The 23,953-nt window shown below is 38.4% G+C and overlaps 1 protein-coding gene across 3 annotated transcripts in view; it reads right to left on the bottom strand.

Annotated features, from left to right (window-relative positions):
* NKAIN2 (sodium/potassium transporting ATPase interacting 2) overlaps positions 1 to 23,953 on the bottom strand; it is a 1,086,452-nt gene that overhangs the window by 21,232 nt on the left and 1,041,267 nt on the right. For all 3 annotated transcript variants that reach the window (XR_001119140.3, XR_011650129.1, XM_071218647.1), the window contains one exon: positions 4,740 to 4,800. Coding sequence is in view for 1 of the 3 variants with exons in the window: in XM_071218647.1 (XP_071074748.1) it covers positions 4,740 to 4,800 (61 nt within the window). In the remaining 2 variants the exon portion in view is untranslated. The remainder of the gene's footprint in view (positions 1 to 4,739; positions 4,801 to 23,953) is intronic.

Here is a 23,953-nt window from a genome sequence, read left to right as displayed (position 1 = left end):
CAGTGGGTTGGCTTAGACAGTGGGAATGTACAGGCTCACAGTCTCAGAAGCTAGAAGTCTGGGTTTCTCCCAGGGTTGGTATCTTCTGGCTGGCTGGCAATCTTTCGGGGACCTTGGCTTTCTATCTCATGGCAGTGCACACGGCGATGTCCTTTCCTTCCTCTTCCAAGTTCTGTTCCCTTCCAGCTTCTGGCTGCTGCCCATGGCTTCTTCGTCTGACCTTCACTCTGCTAATGAAGGTCTCCAGGAATAGGAGTAAAGCGCACCTTCATTCGATTGGGCCACAGTTTACTTGAAGTAACATCTTGAAGAGGTCTTATTTACACCAGAAGTGGACCAAGACCAAGAAATGCCCAAACTGGGGTACACAATTCAGTCCACATCGGGGTGCTAGAAAAGAATGGAGGCCATGGAAAAACTCAGCATGCCTGGGTGCAGATGCAGCGAGGAGCTCTTCCCCAGGGACAGCCCGGAGAGGCGCCCCTCCCTTCTGGAGAAAGCCTGTGCTCTGAAGACGTTTTGCGCCTTTTCACGAGCAAATACAGAGAAGTACATTGTGATGGCCATCCCGTTCAAATAGGGTTCAGTGACCAGGGCCGGCGCTCTGAAGCAGGGTCCCAAGTGTTTTTCTGATGAGGAGCTGCTCTCCTGAAGGCAGATCCCCCACCTCTCCCATCCTCCCTGCAGGAGACGCGAACCTAGAACTCCTCCCCGCCTGGTGGCTGCGAGCCTGGAGCTGCCTGGGCAGCCCTGGAGCCTCTTTCCCACACGTGCGCCCCGGCACCCCCCCCCCCAATCCCCCCCCCCAGGTGCTGAAAGAAGTGTTAACACCTTTTCTGTGAGATTCCTCCTCAGAGGGCTGTCCTTACAGGAGATAATCCTACAGGCACAGCAGAGGGCAGTCGTGTCCTTGAGCAGCACAGCCAGCCCGCCTGTCAGGCTGCGCCTCTGGCGGCGCAACTAAACGGTCGGAGACGTAAACGCCAAGGGCCAGGCTGTTCTAGTGGATAAAAACCCTCCCAAAACCCTCTACATTAAATTATCTATATAACTATCAATCAAACCGGCCTCTTAGAGAGTAAATGAGATCCTGTTTAAAAGGAGAATCAAAGACAAAGAGTTTCCCAGGCATTTGAAGGGCCCACAGTCTAACCCCTTCTGTTTCCGTAATGATTTACTGCCTCCCCGCAGAGTCTAAGTTTGAGTCGCTGCTGGTGGGGCTCGAACCCTCTCCATGGCTCTCTGGAGGTTTCGGACGCTCTTCCCAGGGTCTCTGGGTGCACTTGTGCCCATGAGGCTTGAGATGTCAAAGCTGAGCACAGAGCCGGCCAGCTGCGCTAATGACTCCAAGAACACGTTATTCTTCCAGTTACCAAAATGGGGCCCTGATTTCTGCAGTCTCTTCTAGGCATAGTTACAGAGGCAAAGCCGTCTGCTGTTTCTCATGAGGTTCTTAGGAATGGAAATGTGACTAATATGACAAGCCGGTAGCTAGCACCTACTCCTGCCACTACATCCCTATCAGGACACTCCATAGCACGTAAAAATACATACCGAGAGATCTTCTCAGTGTTTAGATGCGTTAAACTGCTCCCGTACTTCAGGCCTTACTTTCTGAGTGCAATAGTTTTTTAAGGATCAAAATAGTTTTCTTTATAATAGAATTACCAAAAATTAGACAGAAACATCTAACCATCTTTACTTTCGAGCACTGGAAATCATATGTTCTAGAAGTATCTGGGGGTGTAACATACGGAAATGTAAGCAAGACAATGATAATATGTGGGAAATACCAACCCAAAGCATGGTACCCAGCAAATAGTCCTAATCGTCTGTGTGAACCTAACTGCAAGCCCCCAAAGACAATTGGAAGGAGAACAAGCCAAAGCCAGCATCTTCTCCAGGCTGTTTACTAGACTCATGAAAGTCTAAACTAAGTGTCAACCTACTTGGGTATATCAATAATAAATGTATTAAAAGTAATAAAAGTATTAAAAGTGGGCATTTCTATCATGCCCACTGATCAATAAGACTAAAACGAGAAAACTTGTCTATGTGAAGTCTGCTTGTGTTTTAGATTAACAAAGGCAGATAAAGAGGTCATGGTTAAAATACATATGAAGATACACACATTATTTCTTTGAGTCTTTTTGGAAAAAAGTTTATTAGATGCTTGAGAGATAAGTCTGATATCTCAAAAGATATTGGTGATTTTGAATCCCCTTGAATTTAAATAGCTTTGGTCAAAACTTGATCTAGGGCAGAATTCCTTGAGAATGAGCTCCTTGGAATCCTAATTTTTGGAATATTATGTTTTTTAATGAACTGTTTGGGATGGTGTAGATTAGAGTTTGAACATACCCCTTTACTGCAGTACACTCAGAAATGTTAGTATGTAAATATGCATCCTAAATTTTCAATGTCAAACTTAATTGGCTTTGGGATTGTTTTTGCACAATGCATCTTGTGGAAATAGTATTTCTGAGGCCTCTTTTGAGGGCTGTTCTGGAGAAATACCGATTTACCTCTCTAGGAGATTTTGTGTGTCAGTAGGTAGTCTCTGAAGATAAAAATGCAATGACATTATTGTGAAATGCAATCAAACATTATAGTCTAGGGAAAGCACAAATTCTATATGAAAATTAAGCTGTAGGCTTTCTTTTCATCAAGGAAGATATTATTGAATGGTAATATCTGAATGAACTTACATAGTTTGATGTAGTCTATATAATTTAAAATCCATTTATCTTTTACCCTTCCTGATCTTGAATAAATCTTTCATGCACAAGGCAGTGCTTACTAGATGTCTTCTTTTTTTACATTCGTTAATCATCTCAAATTCAACCTGTCTAACCAAAACTAATTGAAGCAACTTGATCTGCAGTCCTTGAGTAATATTTTCATCTACCCATCCACCTACACGAGACACCAGGAATCTACCAGTCTCTTCCCTTACCTCAGTGCCCATACATAGCCCATCACTCACTTAGCATGTCTCACGTCATATCTGTCCTCTCCACCTCCAACACTGGTCTTAGTCCAGACCCTCATCATTTACATAAAATCCTAACTAGTCTCCCTTTTTCTAATCTTGTCCCTTCCCAAGTGTTTTCTTTATACTGATGCCAATGTGATTTTTCTAAAGTAAAATACTGATTATGTCATTGTTATTCTTGTTATTCTCTTTTTGTAAACTATCTGCCAGTTGAGTCCCCTTCATGGTAATCAAAATAAAGCCCTAGCTCCTTCTTCTATCATCCCATTTTTCTACTACCTCATCTTGTCTCCTTTTCCAATCTCCTCTTTGTGTCCAACTCTAGCAAAGAATACAAGTCAATCAAACTATCCTGCCTGCTCTACCCATCCCACCCCCTCAAAAAGAAGGTGGCCTTGGTGCTTTTTTACCTTTTACCTGGAAACAACTTATTCTCACACTAGCCACCCAACAAATATCTCTTCATCTTTCAAGACCAAGCTTAAGTTCATCCTCCTCTATAAAATCTTTCCTGATCCGTTTTTCCTCTGCTCCCATTATACACTCTACAGACTTTCATTATACTGACTTATTCACAAGTTTGTTTTTCCCTATGTTGATTTTAAGTTCCTAGAGGTACAAGATTGTCTCATCTTCAAACTCATCTTAAAACCACGAAAGGCTGATGTAGCACTTGAAACATTAAGGAAAGGTTTACAAATGCTTATTTAGTGAAAATGCTGTTATTTACTTTTACACACAAAATAATATGAACTATGAACTGTATTTTCCTGATTACACACCATATAGACATATGCTTGAAAAACTGTCTCCTCAAATGAGTCATCTCATACTACCTCATGTTTCTAGTATGTTCTGAAAGTGAAGAAGAAACACATAAATTTCCCTTTGGATTTTTTCTCAAGTTATCCTGTAACAGAGCAGCGTATTCTTGTCTTCCTTTCCTTTTCCCCACTGTCTCATAAACGCAATCATTATGAATAATTTTAGAAATCAAGAAAAATGTTTCTCATTTCTGCATAAGAGTGCCTAGAGAGAATGAAATACTTTTTTCAATCTCCATATTTCAGGTATTTAGAGAGTAAGGAAGGGGTGAAACCTAGCTGACATTTTTGGAATAACAGAGATATGGAGCCGTTTAGAAGCTTCTGAAAGGATTCTACTCTCTAAACCATGGATCAAGCAATAGGACTCAATCCTGAGACTCTGGCATTGACTTCTAGCCATTTGTACAATTGTAGGAACACAAAGGAAATCTTAGCATTTGGTTTGCAGGAGAAAAATTCACAAATTAACCTGAAGTCTGTTCTTGTTAAAAAATCTAGGAAATCTTGCAAATGGTTAATTGTTGAGATGTGTGGTCCTGGAGAAAACCGATTATTTGTTAATGCCTAATAAATGGTTTATAACAAGAAAGTGGCCAAGTTAACTGCATTTTAAGCCCACTTCCATCTCCAGTCTCTGCTCTATATTACTTACTAGAACTGTTATAAGAGCAATTTACTAAAATATACCTTTCAGTAAAAAGAAAGAAACATGCTTTCAGAATGGGTGCTTTTCCATTTCTTCAATATGCTGGACAGTTTTATGAGAAATACTTTAGTCCTGATGGGGACAAAAGGCTCATCCTCTGTCTAATGATGTGTTGGGGTGGATATTGTCTGAGAAGCAGGAAGCCTAGGTAGAAGGCATTGAAAAAGATGCTTTGAACTTGAAAGAAATATAAGAGAGCTTTAATACTTACAGCTGTCCTCCTCTTCAGTTATACATTTCACAACATAGCAGGCATAGATGAACCCTGCCAGCTGAAACAAAACAGAGGTGCTTTAGACATTAGGCAAAGGCATCCAAACAGGACCTCGCTAGGGTGTGGCTTTTCAAAGGCAGGCAGTGCACAACCAGGTTCAATGTTCTAAACTGGTTCATTGGGCTGGTTCTTGACTCCAGTGTGGACTTTTGAGTCAAGTAATGTCACTCTGCCTTAAAAATAAAGTGCTCTGTTTTTCTCTGACCTGTGTTTATGTGTAAGATTTGTTAATTGCCAAGAAGGCTACATCATGTTATTCTAGGTTCAGCAAAAAAAAAAAAAGAAAAGAAAAAGGAATTATGACCATTCATACATACAAATGACATTTGTATTTGTGCCATCAATTTCTAGTTCATTTTTCCTTAGCCCAGAGCTCAAGATTCTAAACTTGGCTGATACAGGAAAATGCTTTGAGGGAAATCTATTTCTGTGGTATGTTGCATGGACCCTGCCACGAAGAACTCTTAGTTAGGCCTGTAGTGGGAAGCAGGGAGGAAGTAAGGCTGTGACAACATGTTACAGGGAAGTGGTGAGGTGGACACTTTTAAGTAAGGAGTATCTAGATGCATTAAACTTAGGACTGCACACATCACAGCGTCCTTTCTGAAGCACACTACAAAAAGGTCCCTGTGGCCAGGGAAGTAGTCTTTGCTCACTGAAATTGGCACCAGTAAGGGTACATGGCCAAATCACTTGTTATCTGTCCCTTCAGATTGAGTGTTTTGTATTCCTTCAGTATCAGCAGAATATTTATTTAGTCAAATTATATGTGCTGGTTGAAGGAAATACATAATATAATTTCCAGATAAATGGAAAACTTTTTTTTTTTTCCTAAAAAATAATCCAAGTTGGAGAAGATCTTACAGGTATGTCCTGAGAACAGCGATGAGGATTATTCCTCATGACACTTCAGGCACGTTGACCTGGTTGAATAATGATTTTGTATGTGATAGTATTTTGTGTTGGGCAGGGGATGTTAGGAAAGGCTGAAATCAGGGGCTAATGCACAGGGTAAAAAGGTGCTGCCGGGATGAGTCTAATGAAGTTGTTTGTCATTAGTTGACCGTGGTCTTTCAGGAGAATGTGAATGGAACAACTTGAGGCAGAGATGGTCCACTGATAGGTATTTAATGAGCACAGATCTATTTGGTGACAAACACATGCCCAGGGGTCCAGGAACATTAGAAAATCTCTAATTTGGAGTTGAGGGAGAGAACATGAGCAGGTAGATTCTAGCTCCCCTGCCAAGGAGAACTGGGATGGTTAAAACCGTGGCCATTCTGTGACCATACTCAGGAGGAGGAACAGGTGGGCAAGAAGACCTAAGCAACATATTCTTCAAAGACTTTTGCTTATACATTCTGAACGAGATGAAACATGTAGCCCCCACGCTACCCCAATTCAGTATCGGAATCAGGGCACACAGTGGAGAGAACAGTAAGAATGTACCCGATGGCACAGTAGCAGAGTTAGTGTTCTATTTTTCTTTTAAAAAAGATAGAATGTAGAATCATCATCAAGTCAGCATTTGTTTTTTCTCTTTGGTACAACCCATTTCCTTCTATAATGGAAATGTAGTCATCAGGATCGTTATTTTTATGGGACTTTTTTTAAGCGTACAGGGTACTTGTTAAAAAACTGTGTCTTCACTTTCGCTTTAGCAAAGATTTTGATGAGACCAAACCAAATCACATGGTGATCTGAGCATTTTCATGGGTCTTGGAAAAATAGACTTCGTCTTAACTTTTCATCTCACAGGACCCATAAAATACTCAAATCATGGTGTGAGCCAGTCCCATGGGTACTTTTCTCATTGTCACCTGCATCTGGCAGTGACTGGGTAAAGATGCTCTGGGTATGGTCAGGTCCCCTGGACCCTGCCTGTATCTCCATCACTTTACATTAAATCCTTTTCATGCCGGGCTGATATATCAAAGTTCATTTCTTCCTTTCAGTTTTAAATTACTCGAATTATTTGTACAGCAATTTTTCCTAATCAAACTTTTCTTTGTGAGTCTTACTCATGACTTCATTACTTTGGAATGAAAATCTAGATAAAAAGCATTGATAAATTCTGAGGTTCAGCGCCGATAAGTTTAAACTCCTCATTAAAATGTCACTAGATTCTAGATTATTAACTACTCTCCCAAAGAAAGTGCAGCCGAGGCACTGTGTTCTGCTTACAAGTGATCTTTTAATTGTATTCAGTTGCATTCTTTAACTATCTGGGGAGCTCCTTTGATATAAAAGTAAATCCTGCTCCATTTCATTACAAAAGCTTGCTGATTAAGAGAACTTTAGCTTTAAATTGGTCACTTCTAAATACAAATGGAAATTTGTTTCTGCCCAATTAATCAAGATTCATCAACTTCTGTTATCTTCCAATTTTCCTACATCATATATGCTTCTAATTTAATTTTTAACTTACTAACAGCAATTTAAAAAATTTACCTCTGGAAAGGGGGTTGAACTTCTTTCTAACCATTCTGAATGCCTCCTATACAGTACAACTCTGTTAATTCCCCCTTGAGTGCCAAGGATGAATTAGATCAGCGTTTCTCAACCTCAGCACTATTGACATTTTGGGTTGGATAATTCTTTTTTGTGGGGGTTGTGTGCATTGTAGGATGCTTACCAAGGTCCCTGATTCTACCCAGTAGATGTCAGTAGCACCCTCCCCCCCCACACACACCAAGAAAATAAAAAATGCCTCCAAACATTGCCAAATATCCTTTAGGAAGCAAAATCATCCTGGATTATAGTCACTGCGTTAGATACAGTCCTAACCTCAAGGAATTTGCAATCATGTAGCAGGGATACACATATAATTGTAATTCAAAGTAGCTTAAGGTACCAGAAGGAAGGAAGAAAATTGGGTGTCTACTAAGTGACAAAAAGCAAACTGGGCATTTTTACACCTCAGTGCATTATCCTCACAACCCCCCTCAAGCATGTGTTGCATCTGTTATTGCAGATGAATGGTAAAATGGCATTGCTTTTCCAGAGTGAGATAGTCAAACGGGAAAGAAGTTTTCTTTAGGGAAGAGTTCCACCTGCTGAGAGTTTGGGGGCCTTATACTAGAGCAGTGGAAATCAAGGCTGTGAAGGCAGATGAGGGCAATAGAGTGTCCACTTGCAAATCTAATTATGTCGTTTTTCAACACAGTAGGCTTTAAGAGCACCCCATCTCATATAACAATATATTTAAAACTTTTCATGGCATACAAACCCTTCCGTATATGATGCTTAGCTTTCTGTCTAGCCTCATTTCCTGCTACTCCTAGCTTCAGAATCAACAGCAATGTTAAGGTATTGGTAGTTTGCTAACATATAGCAGGTGATTTGTCTTTTCTGTGCCTTGTTTCTCTGCTCTGCTTCCAAAGCTTTGTAATGCCCGACACCTCCTCCCTTGTGCTGGTAACCTCTGCACCTTCAGTAACTCTAACTCATCCTTTAAGACTGAACCAAGATGTTGCCCCCTCCAAGAACTTGTGATCTGTTCCCAGGTTGAAGGTTGATACATCTGAGATAGACCTAGAGAGATGGGAGGGCATGGAGAGGGAACATGAGAGAAAAGGAGAGGGAAGAGAGAACATCTTTCAAGCAGAGCTCAGAAAAAGAGCAAGGAAAATGTGAATTATGTTCAGAGAGGAGCAAGTGGCAGTTCAAAGGAGTATGGACTATGTGAAGGTGAGTATCAGGGCACAGGGCAGAGAACAGTGAGCCAAGTTGTTTTATTAGATCTGTGTACATGGAATTAAAATAAAATTACTTAATTTTGTTCTTTATTCAAAGATGGCCATAATAATATGAAAAGTACCAATGGCATCATATGAGACAAACATGCAATTATCCACATGTAGAATATTCCAGTTATTTCTGTCCTTAGCATTCAAAGCAGAGCTAAACTTAAATCTCTCTTTTTATTCCTCTTTTCGCCTTCATACATCTAATGTGATTTATTCACTTCTAATTTACCTGATAGAGAATACATATCATCTTGATATCATTACTGACTGAAAGGAAATGATCTTTTCTCTATATAACTAAATCAGATTAACATTCTTTTTTTATCCACAACTAAATTACGATTGTATGTCCCAGAAATTCACTTAGAAGCTAATAGATAAAAGGAAATAAAAGGCTTTTGGTAAGTTTTTAAATATATTCAATTGCAAGAATTGAAAAGGTAAAAACCTTGGCATTTAAAATACTACGGTTTGGACTTCTGCTTCTGGGAAGTTGGAGTAGATATACTTTCCCTGTTTTTTCCACAAAGTACAAGTAAAAACCCTGGGTGTTATATATAAAACAAACATACAAAGACTCTGAAAGGTGGAGAGAAGAAGGGAGACTGGCTGGGGACCTTGGGACCTGAGGAAGACCATGAGATAAGTTCCCTGCTTTTGTTATTGCCTCATCTATCCCAGACTTGGAGCCACACGCCTAGAAATGCCAATGGTCACGAAGAGAACAAGGCCCAACAAAAATCTTGTTCTCCCTTGTAAAAGGACTAGGGAAGGGGCGATCTAGCAAGACAGATAATTTTAAGACAATATATTCTCTTCCCGGGCTAATACTACAGATAAAACATCATAGTGAAACCTTTAAATACCAAAGGCAAACATCTTTAAAGCAGAAACAGGGTACTTTTGGGTCTAGATACTCCAGAAAACAGCTTGGCAGTTTCATAAAAAACTAAACATGATAACTTCAGTATGACCCAGCAATTGCACTCCTGGGCATTTGTCTGGAAAAAAAATGAAGACATATGCCAACACAAATACCTGTACCTGAATGTTTATAGCAGATTTATTTACAATAGCCCCAAACTGGAAACAACCCAGATGTCCTTCAGAGGGTGAAGAAACAATCAGTGGTACATTCATACTATGGAATACTACTCAGCCACAAAGGGAGGGACTACTGATACTTGCAACGATCTAGAAGAATCTCCATAGAATTTTGCTGGATGAAAAATGTCAATTCCCAAAAGTTATATACTGTATGACCCCATTTGTATAATGCTCTTGACAAACAAAATTATAGAAATGGAGAACAGATTAGTGCTTGTCAAACTGTTAAAGGGGGAGCTTTTTATAGAGTGAAAGAGTGCAGCCTCATTAAGATTGTACACTTGTTTTCTGAGTCAGTTTGGGTTCTGCTTTGTATACCTACTGCATGTCTGGTTGTGACTGAAAGTCCAGAAGAAGACAGTTGCCAGCTGAGCTATTGACAATGCATCCACGGGAATTGGTGACCTTCAAAGATGTGACTGTAGATTTCACACAGCAAGAGTGGGCCATGCTAGACACATCCCAGAGAAAGCTGTTCAGAGATATGATGCTGGAGAATATCAATCATCTGGTCTCAGTGTGATATCAGCTCTGGAGAGATGTGATTTCCCAGTTGGGATAAGGATAAGTGTGGGGAAAAGGAATCAGACTCCCCCCAAAACCAGAGGTCAGGTTTTTTTGAATGGACCCAGGCTGCTGTGATGAAGTAACACTGCACAGGACCACTGCAAGAGGACATCTTTCCTAATTTATGTAACATCCCTTTATGTCGTTACGGGCTCAAGTTACATCTTCACATATTATGTGTCCATTGCCATAGTTTTATAATTATTTGTTTTATGAATTTGCCTTTTAAATCATGTGGGAAACAAAAGGAAGAGTTATAAACCAAAAATACTGGATTTCATATTTACCTATGCAGTTATTATTACCTGAGTTTTTAATTTCTTCATACGGCTTTGAGTTATAGTCTACTGTCCCTTTATTTCAGCCTGAGGGGCTATAGGACCTCTTCAGCAAGTTTTGAAAAGAGTTTTACAGACAATTAAAAAGGTAAATATACATTTGCTTTATGAACCAGCAATTCCATTCCTACTTATTTACCCAGAAGATATAAAAACATATTTACCCATGAAGATTTTTCCATGGGTCTTCATAGCCATGCTTTTCAAAATAGCCCCAAAGTGGGAAAACACCTAAATGTCCATCAAATTGTAAATGGAAAATAAAAAGTGATATATACATATGATGGAATACTGGTTGGCAATGAAATATGGATACCAGTAAGAACAAGGAAGAATCTTAAAAATATATAAACTGAGATTAGTCAGACAGAAAATATGACATACTCTTATGATTTCACATTTATATGAAATTCTAGAAAAGGCAAAAACTACAGTCACAGAAAACATCAGGTACAGACTATGGCTTAAGTTGGGAGGAGATTGACTGCAAAGAAATTTTGAAGGTATTGGGCTCTAAACATGACTGGGATGATGGCTGTATAATTACATTTCAAATAAGAACACTTAAAATAGATGGATTTTATGCATGTAACATATACCATATAAAGCTGTAAAAAAAAGTTCTCCCCTTTGTTGATACAATTGACTGTACATTGAGTTTTCCTTCAACAATATCCATTGCACATGTACTGTATGCATGCTTCCATCTGTCATGCCATGAAATCTGTTTCAAAAGTCACCAACTCCCCAGCCACTTAGACTGGTGGTGGAACACCTCAGGGTTTCTCAGTGGCAAAAGTCTGAGATGGTCCTGTGGATCTCCGAATCTTGCATATTCTATCCACTCACTTCCTCCTCTCACTCGGATACCTTCTTTACACATGACTGCGTAAGTTACCTTCTTTGAGCCTCAAATTCCTCTTGATAAAATGCAGATAATAATAGAGCCAATTTCTAGTGGTATTCTGAAAACTAATTTAACAATTGTAAAGTTTTAGAACAAAGTCTGGCACATAATAAACTCTGTATGAATGCATGTTAAATAAAACAATATTGAATGAGTGTGGTGATTAAAACTAAGATGAGGAATCCTTGTGGGGATGGAACTGTTCTCTATCTTGACAGTATCATTGACAGTGCCCTGATGGTGATATTGTACAAGAGCTTTGCAAGATGTTAATCATTGGGGGAACTAGGTAAAGGGTAAATGAGAATCTCTCTGTGTTAGTTCTTCCAATTGCATGAAATCTATAATTACCTCAAGATAAAAAGATTAATTTACAAAATACCATATTTTAGGGTACAATTATTTGTTTTTAAAAACATATTATAGTTTATAAATTTGTAAATGCATTTAAACAAGGCAGATTTACTTGTTTTAAGTACAAAGGTGTATTTTAATCTTGAGCCCTTAGACCAACAAAGAAGTCTAAGGTAGTTTTTTTTTTTTTAATTATTTATTTATTTTTAAAAATTACGTTAAAAAAATATGAGGTCTCATTCAACCCCACCGCCCCCACCCCCCACTCTCCCCACACCAACACTCTCTCCCATCATCGTGACACATCCATTGCACCTGGTAAGTACATCTCTGAGCATCACTGCACCCCATAGTCAATGGTCCACATCATAGCCCACACTCTCCCACGTTCCATCCAGTGGGCCCTGGGGGGATCTACAGTGTCCCGTAATTGTCCGTGAAGCACCACCCAGGACATCTCCTCGTCCCGAAAACGCCTCCACATCTCATCTCTTCCTCCCATTCCCCAAACCCAGCAGCCACCATGACTACCCTTCCCACACCCATTCCACATTTTCTCTGTGGACATTGGATTGGTTGTGTCCATTGCACATCTATGTCAAGTGGAGGCTTAGATTCCACATGGATACTGGATGCACTCCTCCTGCTTTCAGTTTTTGATGTTGATACATTGAGTCATTATGTGGAGATGAGGGGTAGCAAACACTACTTTTAATTTGCAATTATCACATATTCTCAAATAAATTCCATGTTTTTTTTCCATTTAAGTTTGCATTTAATTTAAATAATCTGTTTTGTTCTTAATTCCTAATTCAGATGCTATAAATCCATGCTTTCTGTAATATGAGAAAGATGATATGCTCTCACAAAATATAGTTTTAAGTTGCAGATGATTTTTACTTGCTCTTTTGCATCTCTTCCACCGACATAATTTGAAATTGCTTCAGCAAAGGATTCTAATATGATTATTTCAGTGTTATTAATGAAGGGCTTCTATCTGAATTGTTTTAGTAAATGGACTGGTGGATCATTCTTTTGTCCACCAGATGATTCTTCTCCTGTATTGTTTCACTGGCTGGACTGTTAGGGGAGTAGGTTCCATTTTTTTGGTAGGAATAATCCAGGTGCAGTTATCAACCTAGGATAACTCGTGAGGGATTGCCTCTAGAGCTATTGTGAATTTTCACAGCCTACTGGGTCAGAAAAGCTTTTCAGAGGATCAGACACATATCTTAATACCAGCCTTTAGGTATTGTGCCGCATCATCAAGCATGACAGTATTAAACTCTTTTTAAATGATTAAATAAAACTGGACATAAGATGCAAACCTGTATTATCTATTTAAGGCTGGGAAATGGACTGAATCAAATGTCAGTGCTGGCTTAACCAATCATCCCCATTATAAATTGGACTCTGGAGACTGGTAGATTTCTTTAGGCCAAATTCACCAAAAAGTTAAAGGAGTTCAAATGAGTCTAGTGCACTAGTAAAAGTAGTAGAATAGACATTCAGGCAGGGTGAAAGGTAGCTAATAAAATTAAAATGTCATCACAGTTATTATCTGTCTCACAGTTTAAGTATGAGATTAATTTTAGAAACTGTATTGAGAGCAGTAGTTCCAACATTCTGTACACATGCCAGTTGGGAGGTGATCAAAGAACTGCCACAAAATAACTTCACTTATAAAGGTAAGAAACTGTTCACTGAAAGCAATCAGGAAATGTGAAAAGCAATCTATCAACACCACCATAATATTTTACTATTAAAACAAATTTAAGATTGTATGGAAATGCTTGAGGATTTTAAAATGTTCTATAAAATATAAATAATAAATTCAATTAATGCAATTCTGTAAAATTCCTGAACAAAATTAGTCCCTAATACCTTTGGGAGAAAATGGTACAAACAACACCATTTTGCTCAGAGAAGGTAGGGGAACTAAAGAAAAATTAATTGTGCAAAAAAAGAAAACATTTGCAAAAATTAATAGCTATGACTAAAAATGTTCAGGGTATTATATTGGGGGAAGTGTGTTATCTCTATTGATGATAATGGGAATACAAGGTCAGAGTCTTCTTAAGAGACTAGAGGAGATTATTTATGTTAGAATACTAGTGCTAAGATAGCCGATATTAAATGTGAGGTTTTAAAAAATTACTTAAAGTATATTAATCTTCCTTTAGCAGAGATACTAGATTAGAAAATAAGGATAATGTAGAACATATAATGCATCGGGAACTTCAGCACATATAACAATCTATTTCAAGGAATCATAAATGAGATGCTATTATGAGAATATAATATTAAGACTATACACTGAATCTATATCTGTTTAAAAACCTGGACTCTGAAAAGAGCAATGATGAAGAGTTCAGTTTTACATTGGAAGGCAATTCTATGGGCATTTTTTAGGTTTCCCACTTTAAGTCCTGCTCTGTATGACATTTAAGCATTCTTGAGGAAGGACTATGATCTAATGATCATAGTTACATGGAGGATGTCTAAAGAAAGCAGTGTGGTCCTAGGTTATTTGAAGAGAATTACCACATCTAGAACAAGGGAGGTGAATAGTCCCACTCTCTTGGAGTTCTTCAGTTAACATGTAGAGAAATGTGTTCAATGCTGGTACCACAATTGAGGAGGGACACCCAGCAAAATTGTAACAATGTGGTAAAGGGAGATAGAGAAATGAGAGATTATGAGTAAAGTGCCCGGCTCATAGAAAGTTCACATTAAACATTGTGGCGGTGGTGGTGATAATGATAATGATTATGATAATGGAGCATTCCCTAGGCAAACGCTTCCTGGTAACATGACTGAAAACTCACTGACTTCTAGGATACATTTAATCTCAGGGATTTCAAAATAAGAAATGGGTAAAGTATTATTGTGTAGAAATAAGAAATTTGGAAATCAAAGGTCCATTCTGACATTTTCCATATTCATAAACTGTCAAACAAGCATTTGTCAAAGAGCAAATTGAACAATTCCCCCAAAATAAATTTATAAAAATCTTGCAATTTTTTCATATTAAAGTAACTGTGATGAAACAGAAAGACATTTTATCTATGGGGGATTGAATAAGACAACATTCCTGGTCCTGCCTTACCCACATCTTCAGGAGGTTTTGGGGTCATTCAGGAGCCCTAGAATCATGCAGATGTATAATTGTGGGCACAAAATAACTGCAAAGGCAGAAGTTGTCCTTTCCAACCTCATGAAAAGACACAGATTAGATGTCCCTAGAGTCACTTCTGGTATTGACTAAATGTTTTAGACAAGAAGTTGACTTTTAGAAGAAACAAGGTTGAAGTCAAGAAACAGAGTAGAGAATCATAGGCAAACCTCCTTTCTGGCTCAATGGTGGCTTTGGCATGGCCAGCTGGCATGTCCCCATGGTTTGGAAGCAAATGCCATCCTCTCACAGGTCAGCATTTTTGGCTTATGTTGATTGTATATGTGGTGGGAGATAGGTAAGCTTATAATGTTACCCAACATTGGCAAATCTTCATAAGTCACCTCTCTTTTTGGCAAGATAATGAATGCCAAAAGAGGTGTTAAATGACAAAGTCACAACTATAAAACTAAACTATAATTCATTGATTGTTAAATAAAAATATTGTTAAAAATAATTGTATTGTTACTGTATGAAAAAATTGAATAAAAAGGAAATAGGAAAAATTAGCTAGAGAGAAAAGTTGATTCAAAATGTTACAGTAAGCTCAGATATTTCTACTGGGGTTTTTGAAAATATGGTGAAAGGAATCTTTGAAAAATTGGTCCCTTTACCAAGGCATTTGTGGGAAAAAGCTTTTTGTTCTGTGGAAAGGTATTTTATGTAGCATTCAATGAAGCATGTTTCTGAAGCAAAGTACTTGCTACCACATGTGACAGAAATGAAGAAGAATAGGAGTGAAGATAGTAACAAAAAGAAACACCAAGGAAAAGGAATAATATGTGAATGGGAGAAGAAACAAATTTGAAGACCATTTTTTTTTCAAAAGCAATTTTAAAAGGCAAAAAATGGAATCTAAGTGTCACTTTAAAGGTCTACCAGTTCTTTCCACATAGCTATATAATCTTGTTGGATTGAACATCCCAGGAGTCAGACTTCGGCTATGATTGGCATCCTTCATTGATCCCCTTCTACATTTCTGTTAGCATCTTTTCAACACGAAATCTTAGATTATCTTCTTTCTGCATAACTCAAAGTCAATAAAAGGGTGAAGTAAACTTTGCATTGAGTACCTCAGAATGAAGGAATTGAATTAATTCCCAGTAGCATGATTATTATCATTTCAATGTATGAAAACTAGGAAAAAATGCAACTCATTTGTGTGTGTATTTCTTTTTTTTCCTTTTGAAGCATAAGCCTCAAAACCAATCAGTCATCTAATCAACCCTTCAGATCCCAACTAAGAGCTGGCAGGTAGGAAAGGAAAGGCTAGTGACTAATATTCAAAGTAGTAGTGTTGTTGGAGTGCTCGCTATATTCTGAGCATGTGCAAATACCTTTATAGCTATTGTCCGATATGTTCTTTCCAAAACCAAGGAACATGTTTCTATCATGATGTATGATTTATAAATGAGAAGATTGAGGTCTAGAGAGATGAAGTGATTCTGGAATTAAGAGATAGTAAGGAGCAGACTTGAACCCATGTCTACTAATCCCAAATCCTCTGCTTTTCACTCCTACATTTATTATTTACTTAAAATAAGTTAAGGAAACATAAGATTCTAAAAACCAGAGTGAATTCACATCTGATGAAAAATATCTATTTCCCCTAAAAAAATTGTTTACCTGGTTTTCTAAGTTTGACATTTGGATCTAGAGAATGGTACTGAGTTTTGGATTAGCAGGGCTTGGAAATCAGCAAGAAACAAACTGGCTCAGCGACCAGACAAACCACAGAGGAGTTTAACACCACTTGTGGGAAACATAGAGAATGTAGGAGAAGGAGAATGATCCTCCTGCTCATTTAATTACTATTTCAGTTCTCTTTCAGTGGTTCCGACTCATCATGATTTTATAGTCCTCCCCTGAATTGTTTATATATGCCTCTACACACCACAGTGGGCTTCTTATATTAGAAATATATTTGTGAGCCACTAATTACCTTTAGCTTACTGCTGGTGGGCAAGGCAAGTCTCATGTCAGGCTGATAGTTATGTGGGTGGTATGGTCCTATGAAAATTTAATCGGTGGCTCGCCATTCACCAAGATAAACAATTGATGGCAAAGTGTTCAAGGACACTGATGATCTGGCTGAAGCCTACTCTTCACTCCGACTCTCGTGGCTCCCTTTCTCCTTCACTACTCCCTGTGCACCAACCATATTAACTCTCTGGCAGTTCTCCCAATAAACAAGCCATACCCTTTGATACCTTCATGCCTATGGTAGATTGAACCTTGTACCCCAATAAAAACAAGTTCTTAACCTTAATCTGTTTCAGTGGGTGTGAACACATATGTAAATAGGACCCTTTGAAGATGTATTATCAGTTAGAGTTTGGACACATTTGTGAATAGGATCTTTTAAGATCTATTTGGTGCGGCCAAACTGAATCAGTAATACAAATTAATCCATATTACCAGAGGCTTTCTGGTAAACAGCTAGAACAAGGCAGAAGTTAATAGAAACCAGAAAAGCCCACACAAGGGGATCACCATGTGTTTAGAGGCAGAGACACAGCTAAGGAATCCCAAGGATTGTGGCAAGCTAATACCAGCAGGCTACAGAGTTCAGGGAGAAAGCATGGCCCTGCTGACACCTTGAGTTTGGACTTCTAGCCTCCAAAAAATGTGAGACAATCAATTCCTGTAGTTAATCTAACCTACTGTGTGATATTTGTCATAGCAGACTGGCAAACTAAGACAATGCCTATGCATATGGTATATAGTTATCTGACAGAATAGCATATGCAAAAATGAATTATATTGTATAATAATAAATAAAATGAATTATTTTGTGTAATACAGTTAAGTAAGAGGGTGCTGCATGAGCACAGAGTAGCGAGGACCTATCTGCCTTTTGACAAGTACTGTTGAAGTAGCCCAGGCCTCATGTAGGCACTCACTAGCTGCCGTTGAATTTTGCTTGTTGCATGAGGATGCCTTTAACAATTGACCTGACTCAGACTCTATTCGGCCAACACCACAAGAAGGAAGGGGGTTTTAAAATTTTTAAACTTTTATTTTCCTAACATGTATTGATTGGTCTAAGTGGTTTCTGTGTGTGTGTTTATACATATTTTCCTTTAAGGACATAGAAATTGGGAAGTGTCAGCTAACTAAGGGAACTGAACGGAAATGGCTTCTGAAACAGACGTTTGAACATGGGCTTTCCAATGATTTCTTTCACCCCAAATTCTAAAAAGTCCTTTAAAACATATTTACTTATTCTTTATGAGTAAATATTGTTACTATTTATGAGCTCTAATCTGTCCTATATTTATGTTAAACTAATTCTATCTAGATTGTCAGTTCTTAATTTCTCCTCTAATTATTATATCATTAATGTTTCTCATTTTACACTTGTCAAACCTTATCAAGGAGAGTACACTATTGATGATGACATAAAGAAAAACAAGGTGAGGAGAAAACAAAAGTGAAGAAAAGGACTTGGTAAATTTATAAAGATATGAAAGAAAGAGACAGCTGAGAATGGCTTCCTGTACAGGAAAGTTTTAATTTTTAAAATTGTCATCAAAATGCGACAAGAGTCATGTCTTCATTTCTTTAACTCTGCACATTAGTATCCACGTGGACTTGTAGTTTTTCTCCCTAATTCCAGGAAAATGTTTTTCATTCAGTGATGAGTCTCACTGCATTTGAAAAGATACAAAGGGGCACGCTCTTTATAACCACACCATCAGAACTCAGAGGGAGAGAAAAAAACTGCCTGCATTTTCTCTTCCTTTCAAGATGCCGTCATTATGAGTCGTTATCCCAGAGAAGTGAGACTTGCGGACACTCTATCTCCTCACTTTACCTTAATGACTTCAAGATTATTGAAATCTCATTATTGAACGCCATTGTTCTGTGGTGTGTGTGTGGATATGTGTGGATGTAGGTTTTCACACAGCAGGAAACACTGAGTAAGAGATGCCATTATGATGATTTTCATGGTCATTTGTGAAGGTTGATTGAATTCTAAAATTAGCCTCAGTCTGCTCCTGTAAGATCAATTTTCTAAAATTAGGTGGTTTTAAGGTTTATTTGTTCTATACCTAACTTTCCCCCATATACTCCGTAAGCCTCCATCTAGAATTTGTGACTAAGTGTCCTTCTAAATCACTTTCTTAAAATAGTTATGATTCCCACACACTTGCAACTCTACTGTCTCCAGTCATATACCATGTTCCATCCTTACAGGTGCCTGGAAAGCAGGTAGACCTTTCTATTCCTTATTTCTGGTGAACATGTGCAATCCGAGAGTGTTAGTGAATAGCAGTAATTGACATTTATATAAAGCACTCACTTGGTGCCAGGTTCTATTCATGCATAAACTTTTTCACTCCTCAAAATCATTCAATGCACAAGCATTATTATTATATCCTTTTTACAGAGGAGGGAGATGGATCATTGAAAAGTTAAACGACTAGTCCAAAGTTATCCACTAGCATGTAATTGAACTGTTTCCTAGGACTGCTGTAACAAAACAGCACAAACTAGGTGGCTTCAAACAACGGATACTTATTCTCTCACAGTTTGGAGGTGAGAAGTCCAAAATTAAGGTGTTGGCAGGGCCATTTTCCTTTGAAACTTGTAGAGGAGGAGCGTTCTTTGCCTCTTACTAGTTTCTGAATATTACTGACAATCCTTGGTGTTCTTGGCTTATGGCAGCATCTGTCCAATCTGTCTCCATGTCCATGTGGACTTCTCTGTGTCTATCTGTCTGTGTCAAGTTATTCCCTTCTTATAAGGACAGGAGCCATTTTGGGTTAAGGCCCATCTTAGACCAGTTTGGCCTCATTTTAACTAATTACATTGTCAACGCCCCTATTTCTGATTCTGTTGGGGGGAAACAATTCAACTCTTAACAAGCTGGGATTCAAACCCTGTCTGCCTGGGTCCACGTTCTGAAACACTCCACTGTGTGGCCAATACCTTGTAAAACCCAAAAGGCTGCATTCTCCTTCGCACTATGGCCCTTCAGAATATCACCTCATGGACTAAAATTTCTCCCTTAAAATGTACCTGGCCAGAAAAGTAAACCATCAAAAATACCTGGGCTTTAATATAATTTATTAAGAACTTTAATTATAGAGAACAAATTCTCTTATACCTAAAGCCTTAAGTGATTTTAAAAGATCTGACCACATAACAATATATTTCCTTGATTGCATTCTATTTTACCAAGGTAAAAAATTCAAGGTTTCTTGAACTATTTCTATTTATTAATGACAACCAATAGAATGCCTAAGTCTTTAACCTAAATGGCATATCTGGGAAAATGAACCTAAGATGAGATAGAAAAAAGTGAACTTTTAATTTTCCTAAAGTTAAAGTAATTTGGAACAATTACTGGACACAAATTACATGAATAATGGTCAATATAGAGTGTCTATAATTTGAAGCTTGGTGCTCTAGCTATTGTTGGAGAAATTAAAAAAAAACAGGAACCACAGTTTCATCTCTTAGAAAATATAGTCTAATGAAATGGTGTCATAAAAATAAGGATGTATAATAACATGGCTCAACGTATATGAAAGCTGAAGTGTTGAGGAATGCAAAGCTATAATAGAAATAAAATGCACATTCCTGCCCTTAGAAGCTTCTGCTATTTGGGAGGCATGGGGTATATACACACTGCCCACCTATCTACACATACACATGTATAAACACACAACATCCACTCACCTTAGAATCAGGTGGATTGAAGAACTAGAATGATGGTGTGCTTTGTCACTACCCTTCTGCAGCTGAGATTCCTTTTCTCCTTGTAAAGTACAGAGGTTGGGTGATTGGAGGGAAGATGAAAAAGTAGGGTAAAACAATCCATTTCCTAACCTTATTTCTTCTAGCCTAGAATTTCTGTTCCCTTTCAAACTCAATAATGTCAGTCTCAAACATGGTGTCTTTCGCAGAAAAAATAGTGAAGGGTTCAAGAAGCACAGAGCTCCTGGCATTATCAGAGAGAAACCAATGTGATAATGTTGGGTGGAAGTACCAAGTCCACAATTTGGCAAACATCTCTGTGGAGGATTAATGAACAACCAAGTTAAATTAGGTTTAATCGCTTCTCACAAGATGGACTGAGTATGAACAGAAATCTATGAATATTGTTTCAGAGCAAAAATACCTATAAATAAAACTGTAAAGGGGCCCAGGAGGGTGATGTTGGGCTTTATTTTCTACCAGAGCTGCCAGGTTCAGTCAAAAGGAGCAGAGCACTGAAGCTGGCTTTGGAAGGGTGGCACTGTCACATTCCTGAACCCTCCTAGGCCGATCACTTCGAATTTCTTTTTGGTTTCCTTAGCTCCGACTCTTTGGATACTATTGGCACTGCAGCAACTTGCCTTCTCTAGGAGAACAGAAATGTTCAAGACAGCGAAGGGAAAAAGAGTCTTTATTTCAACTAAACCGGTGTCAAGAGGGTTCTGAAGCTGTCCAGTGCAATAAACCTGACTAATACAGTTTGGTTTCTAGCAGTGTTATCAGAGCTAAGATGGCCGGGTCACTGCTCATGTTGAATGAAAGATTGACACTATGGGCTTTTTCCCATTTCAAAGATAGTATTCTCTTCAAGTCCATGTGAAATTACAATATATCATATCACAACAAGTGGACAAGGCTTACCTATATACAAATATATCCTATTCAAAGAGCTTTGGGGGGAAAGGAATGGGATTCAACAAACAGAAATAATGTGATGTTTTCTAGATGGTCAAAGTTTCTGAAATAATTTAGAACTTGAATATATTGTTTGGTGATGACTTCAATTTATAAGGTAGGTTTTTATCTGTCCTGTAACAACTTCTTAGGAAAACCACTAATCCAATGAGTGAATTGGTTCCATTCCAAGAAGGCAGCAAAAGAGGGCTCAGAATGGTTCAGTCCAGTCAGCTTCCTGGAAAGCGGCAGATGCAGAGCTCGCTTCTGAGTATGTTGTCTGATTACCTGCCCTTGTTTTCACCACCAATCCATTGAATACTTACTTTTCCAAAAGTCTGTAATTAGAAGAGATGGGACATTTTCCCTTTTCCCTTTTCTCAAAGGATGTGAGAATTTGATTATGAAATACTGAATGAGCCCTTTCTGCATGCTATATCCAGAAAGAGTGGGAGCAAAAGGGGTAGAGAGGTCAGGAAATAAAACTTTTCTGTTCCATCTAGAATTGCCAAGTTTATAATTTTTATCATTACATACATTTCCCTTATCTTTGGAGCTCAGTATTTACATTGCCAACTGCTCACCAGACATCCTTTCTTGGCTGTCTTAGTGGACATCTCAAATTTACCATGTCTAAAACTTAACTACTGATCTCTCTAATATAGGGATTCTTAACTTTTTTGTTCCATGGACCCCTTTGCCAGTCAGGTGAAAACCACAGACCCCTTGCTAAGTCCACACTGTACTGTGTATTATTTAATAAATATATCACACCTGTACCAATATGTCCCCACAAGAATGTTTTTTTTGAATTTCAATTCAAGCTCACAGACCCCTTGATAAGAACCCCTGTTCTAATACCTGCCTCTATCCATAGCCTTTACTGTTCCAGATGATGGTGATGCCACATTTCCCTCTGTTAAGTTCCAAACCTATAGACTCATTCTTGACTCTTTTTCTCATATCATAGACCCAATCTGTCAGGACATCTGGTAGGTTGTTTTCAGGGTATATACAGAGTATGACCACGCTTAATCAACTTCAGTGCTATCTCCCAGATCCACACTGTCATCTCTCTTGCCAGATTTAATGAAATAACCTCCTAACTTCCAATCATTGCTCCCTACAGTCAATTTGCAATACAGCAATATCCTTCAAAATGTAAGGCAGATTGAGTCACTTCTCTGTTCAAAACTCTCCATGGCTCTCTACTCGGAGTAAGGGAAAGAGTCTTTAAAATGGACCCTACAAATCTGTCCCCTCCCATTAGCTCTCCATTCTGGTCCTTCCCCTTGATCTCCTTTCTCACCCTGCTTAAGCCACCACGAGTTTCCTTGCTATTCCTTGAACATACCAGACCAATGGCTGCTTTTTGGTGCTGGACATTCCCTCTGTACGTCTTTCAAGTCTTTGTTCAAATGTGACCTTCTTGGTAAGTCTTATCCTGACTACCCTATTTCAAATTGCACCTTCCTTGGCACTCTCAATACCTATAACCTTGCCCTATTATTTCCATTGTAATTTCATCTGATGCATGAACAAGTCTCTTTTATTCTATTTCTAAAGCTAATTGTGTGGTTGAGTTGGGTTATTTTGGCACTAATAATCTGGATAGAAATTGCTGGGTCTGTTCCTCTTGGAGAAATGCAAGTTGCAATTTGGTCTTGGTACCCTACTTAGAGAAAATTCCTTCAAATCTCTCCCACATTCAAACTTACCTTCATCCTATATATCCCGAAGGTCGAGGGTCCCATATCTCAGGGTGAAGTCTTCAGCTTCTGGGTCACAGTAGACCTGTGCTCTGCTCTGCATGCTGTGCCTCCTGCTTCCTTTCTCCATCGATTACCTCTACTCACACCTGTACCCTTAAATTTCCTCATTCTGCTCTTCTTTTCCCATCAGAAAAACAACAACATTGAAATCTTAAACTTCTCCCCTTTGCAAATGCATATAATCTTTGCAAATGATTATTCTACTCTTGCTCCTCACATGCCTTTCATTATACAACCCAGAGCACTCAGGCCTTCTCCTCCTCCTCTGGATAAAACTATTGCCAATAAGTTGCTATCCAATGCTCTTCAGCATGCTAAGTCCGTGCACAGCATTCAGACCTTACTTTAGTTGGCCTGGCTTCAGATCCAATGATCTTGAAATTCTCATTCTTAACCTTAATGGCAAGTAAATCTCTTCTGTTTTTCTTCTCTTCAATTTTTAAATTTTAATCTCCTTTTCAGTTCTTTTAATAGGACATTAAACAATTGTGATGCCAAAGTTGTATCCTATGCTTGCTTTGC

Source organism: Dasypus novemcinctus, chromosome 11, assembly GCF_030445035.2.
Source record: "Dasypus novemcinctus isolate mDasNov1 chromosome 11, mDasNov1.1.hap2, whole genome shotgun sequence".
In the NCBI taxonomy this organism is placed as follows: domain Eukaryota; kingdom Metazoa; phylum Chordata; class Mammalia; order Cingulata; family Dasypodidae; genus Dasypus; species Dasypus novemcinctus.
The sequence above is the reverse complement of the archived record's forward strand: the minus strand, read 5'-3'. Positions and strand labels throughout refer to the sequence as shown.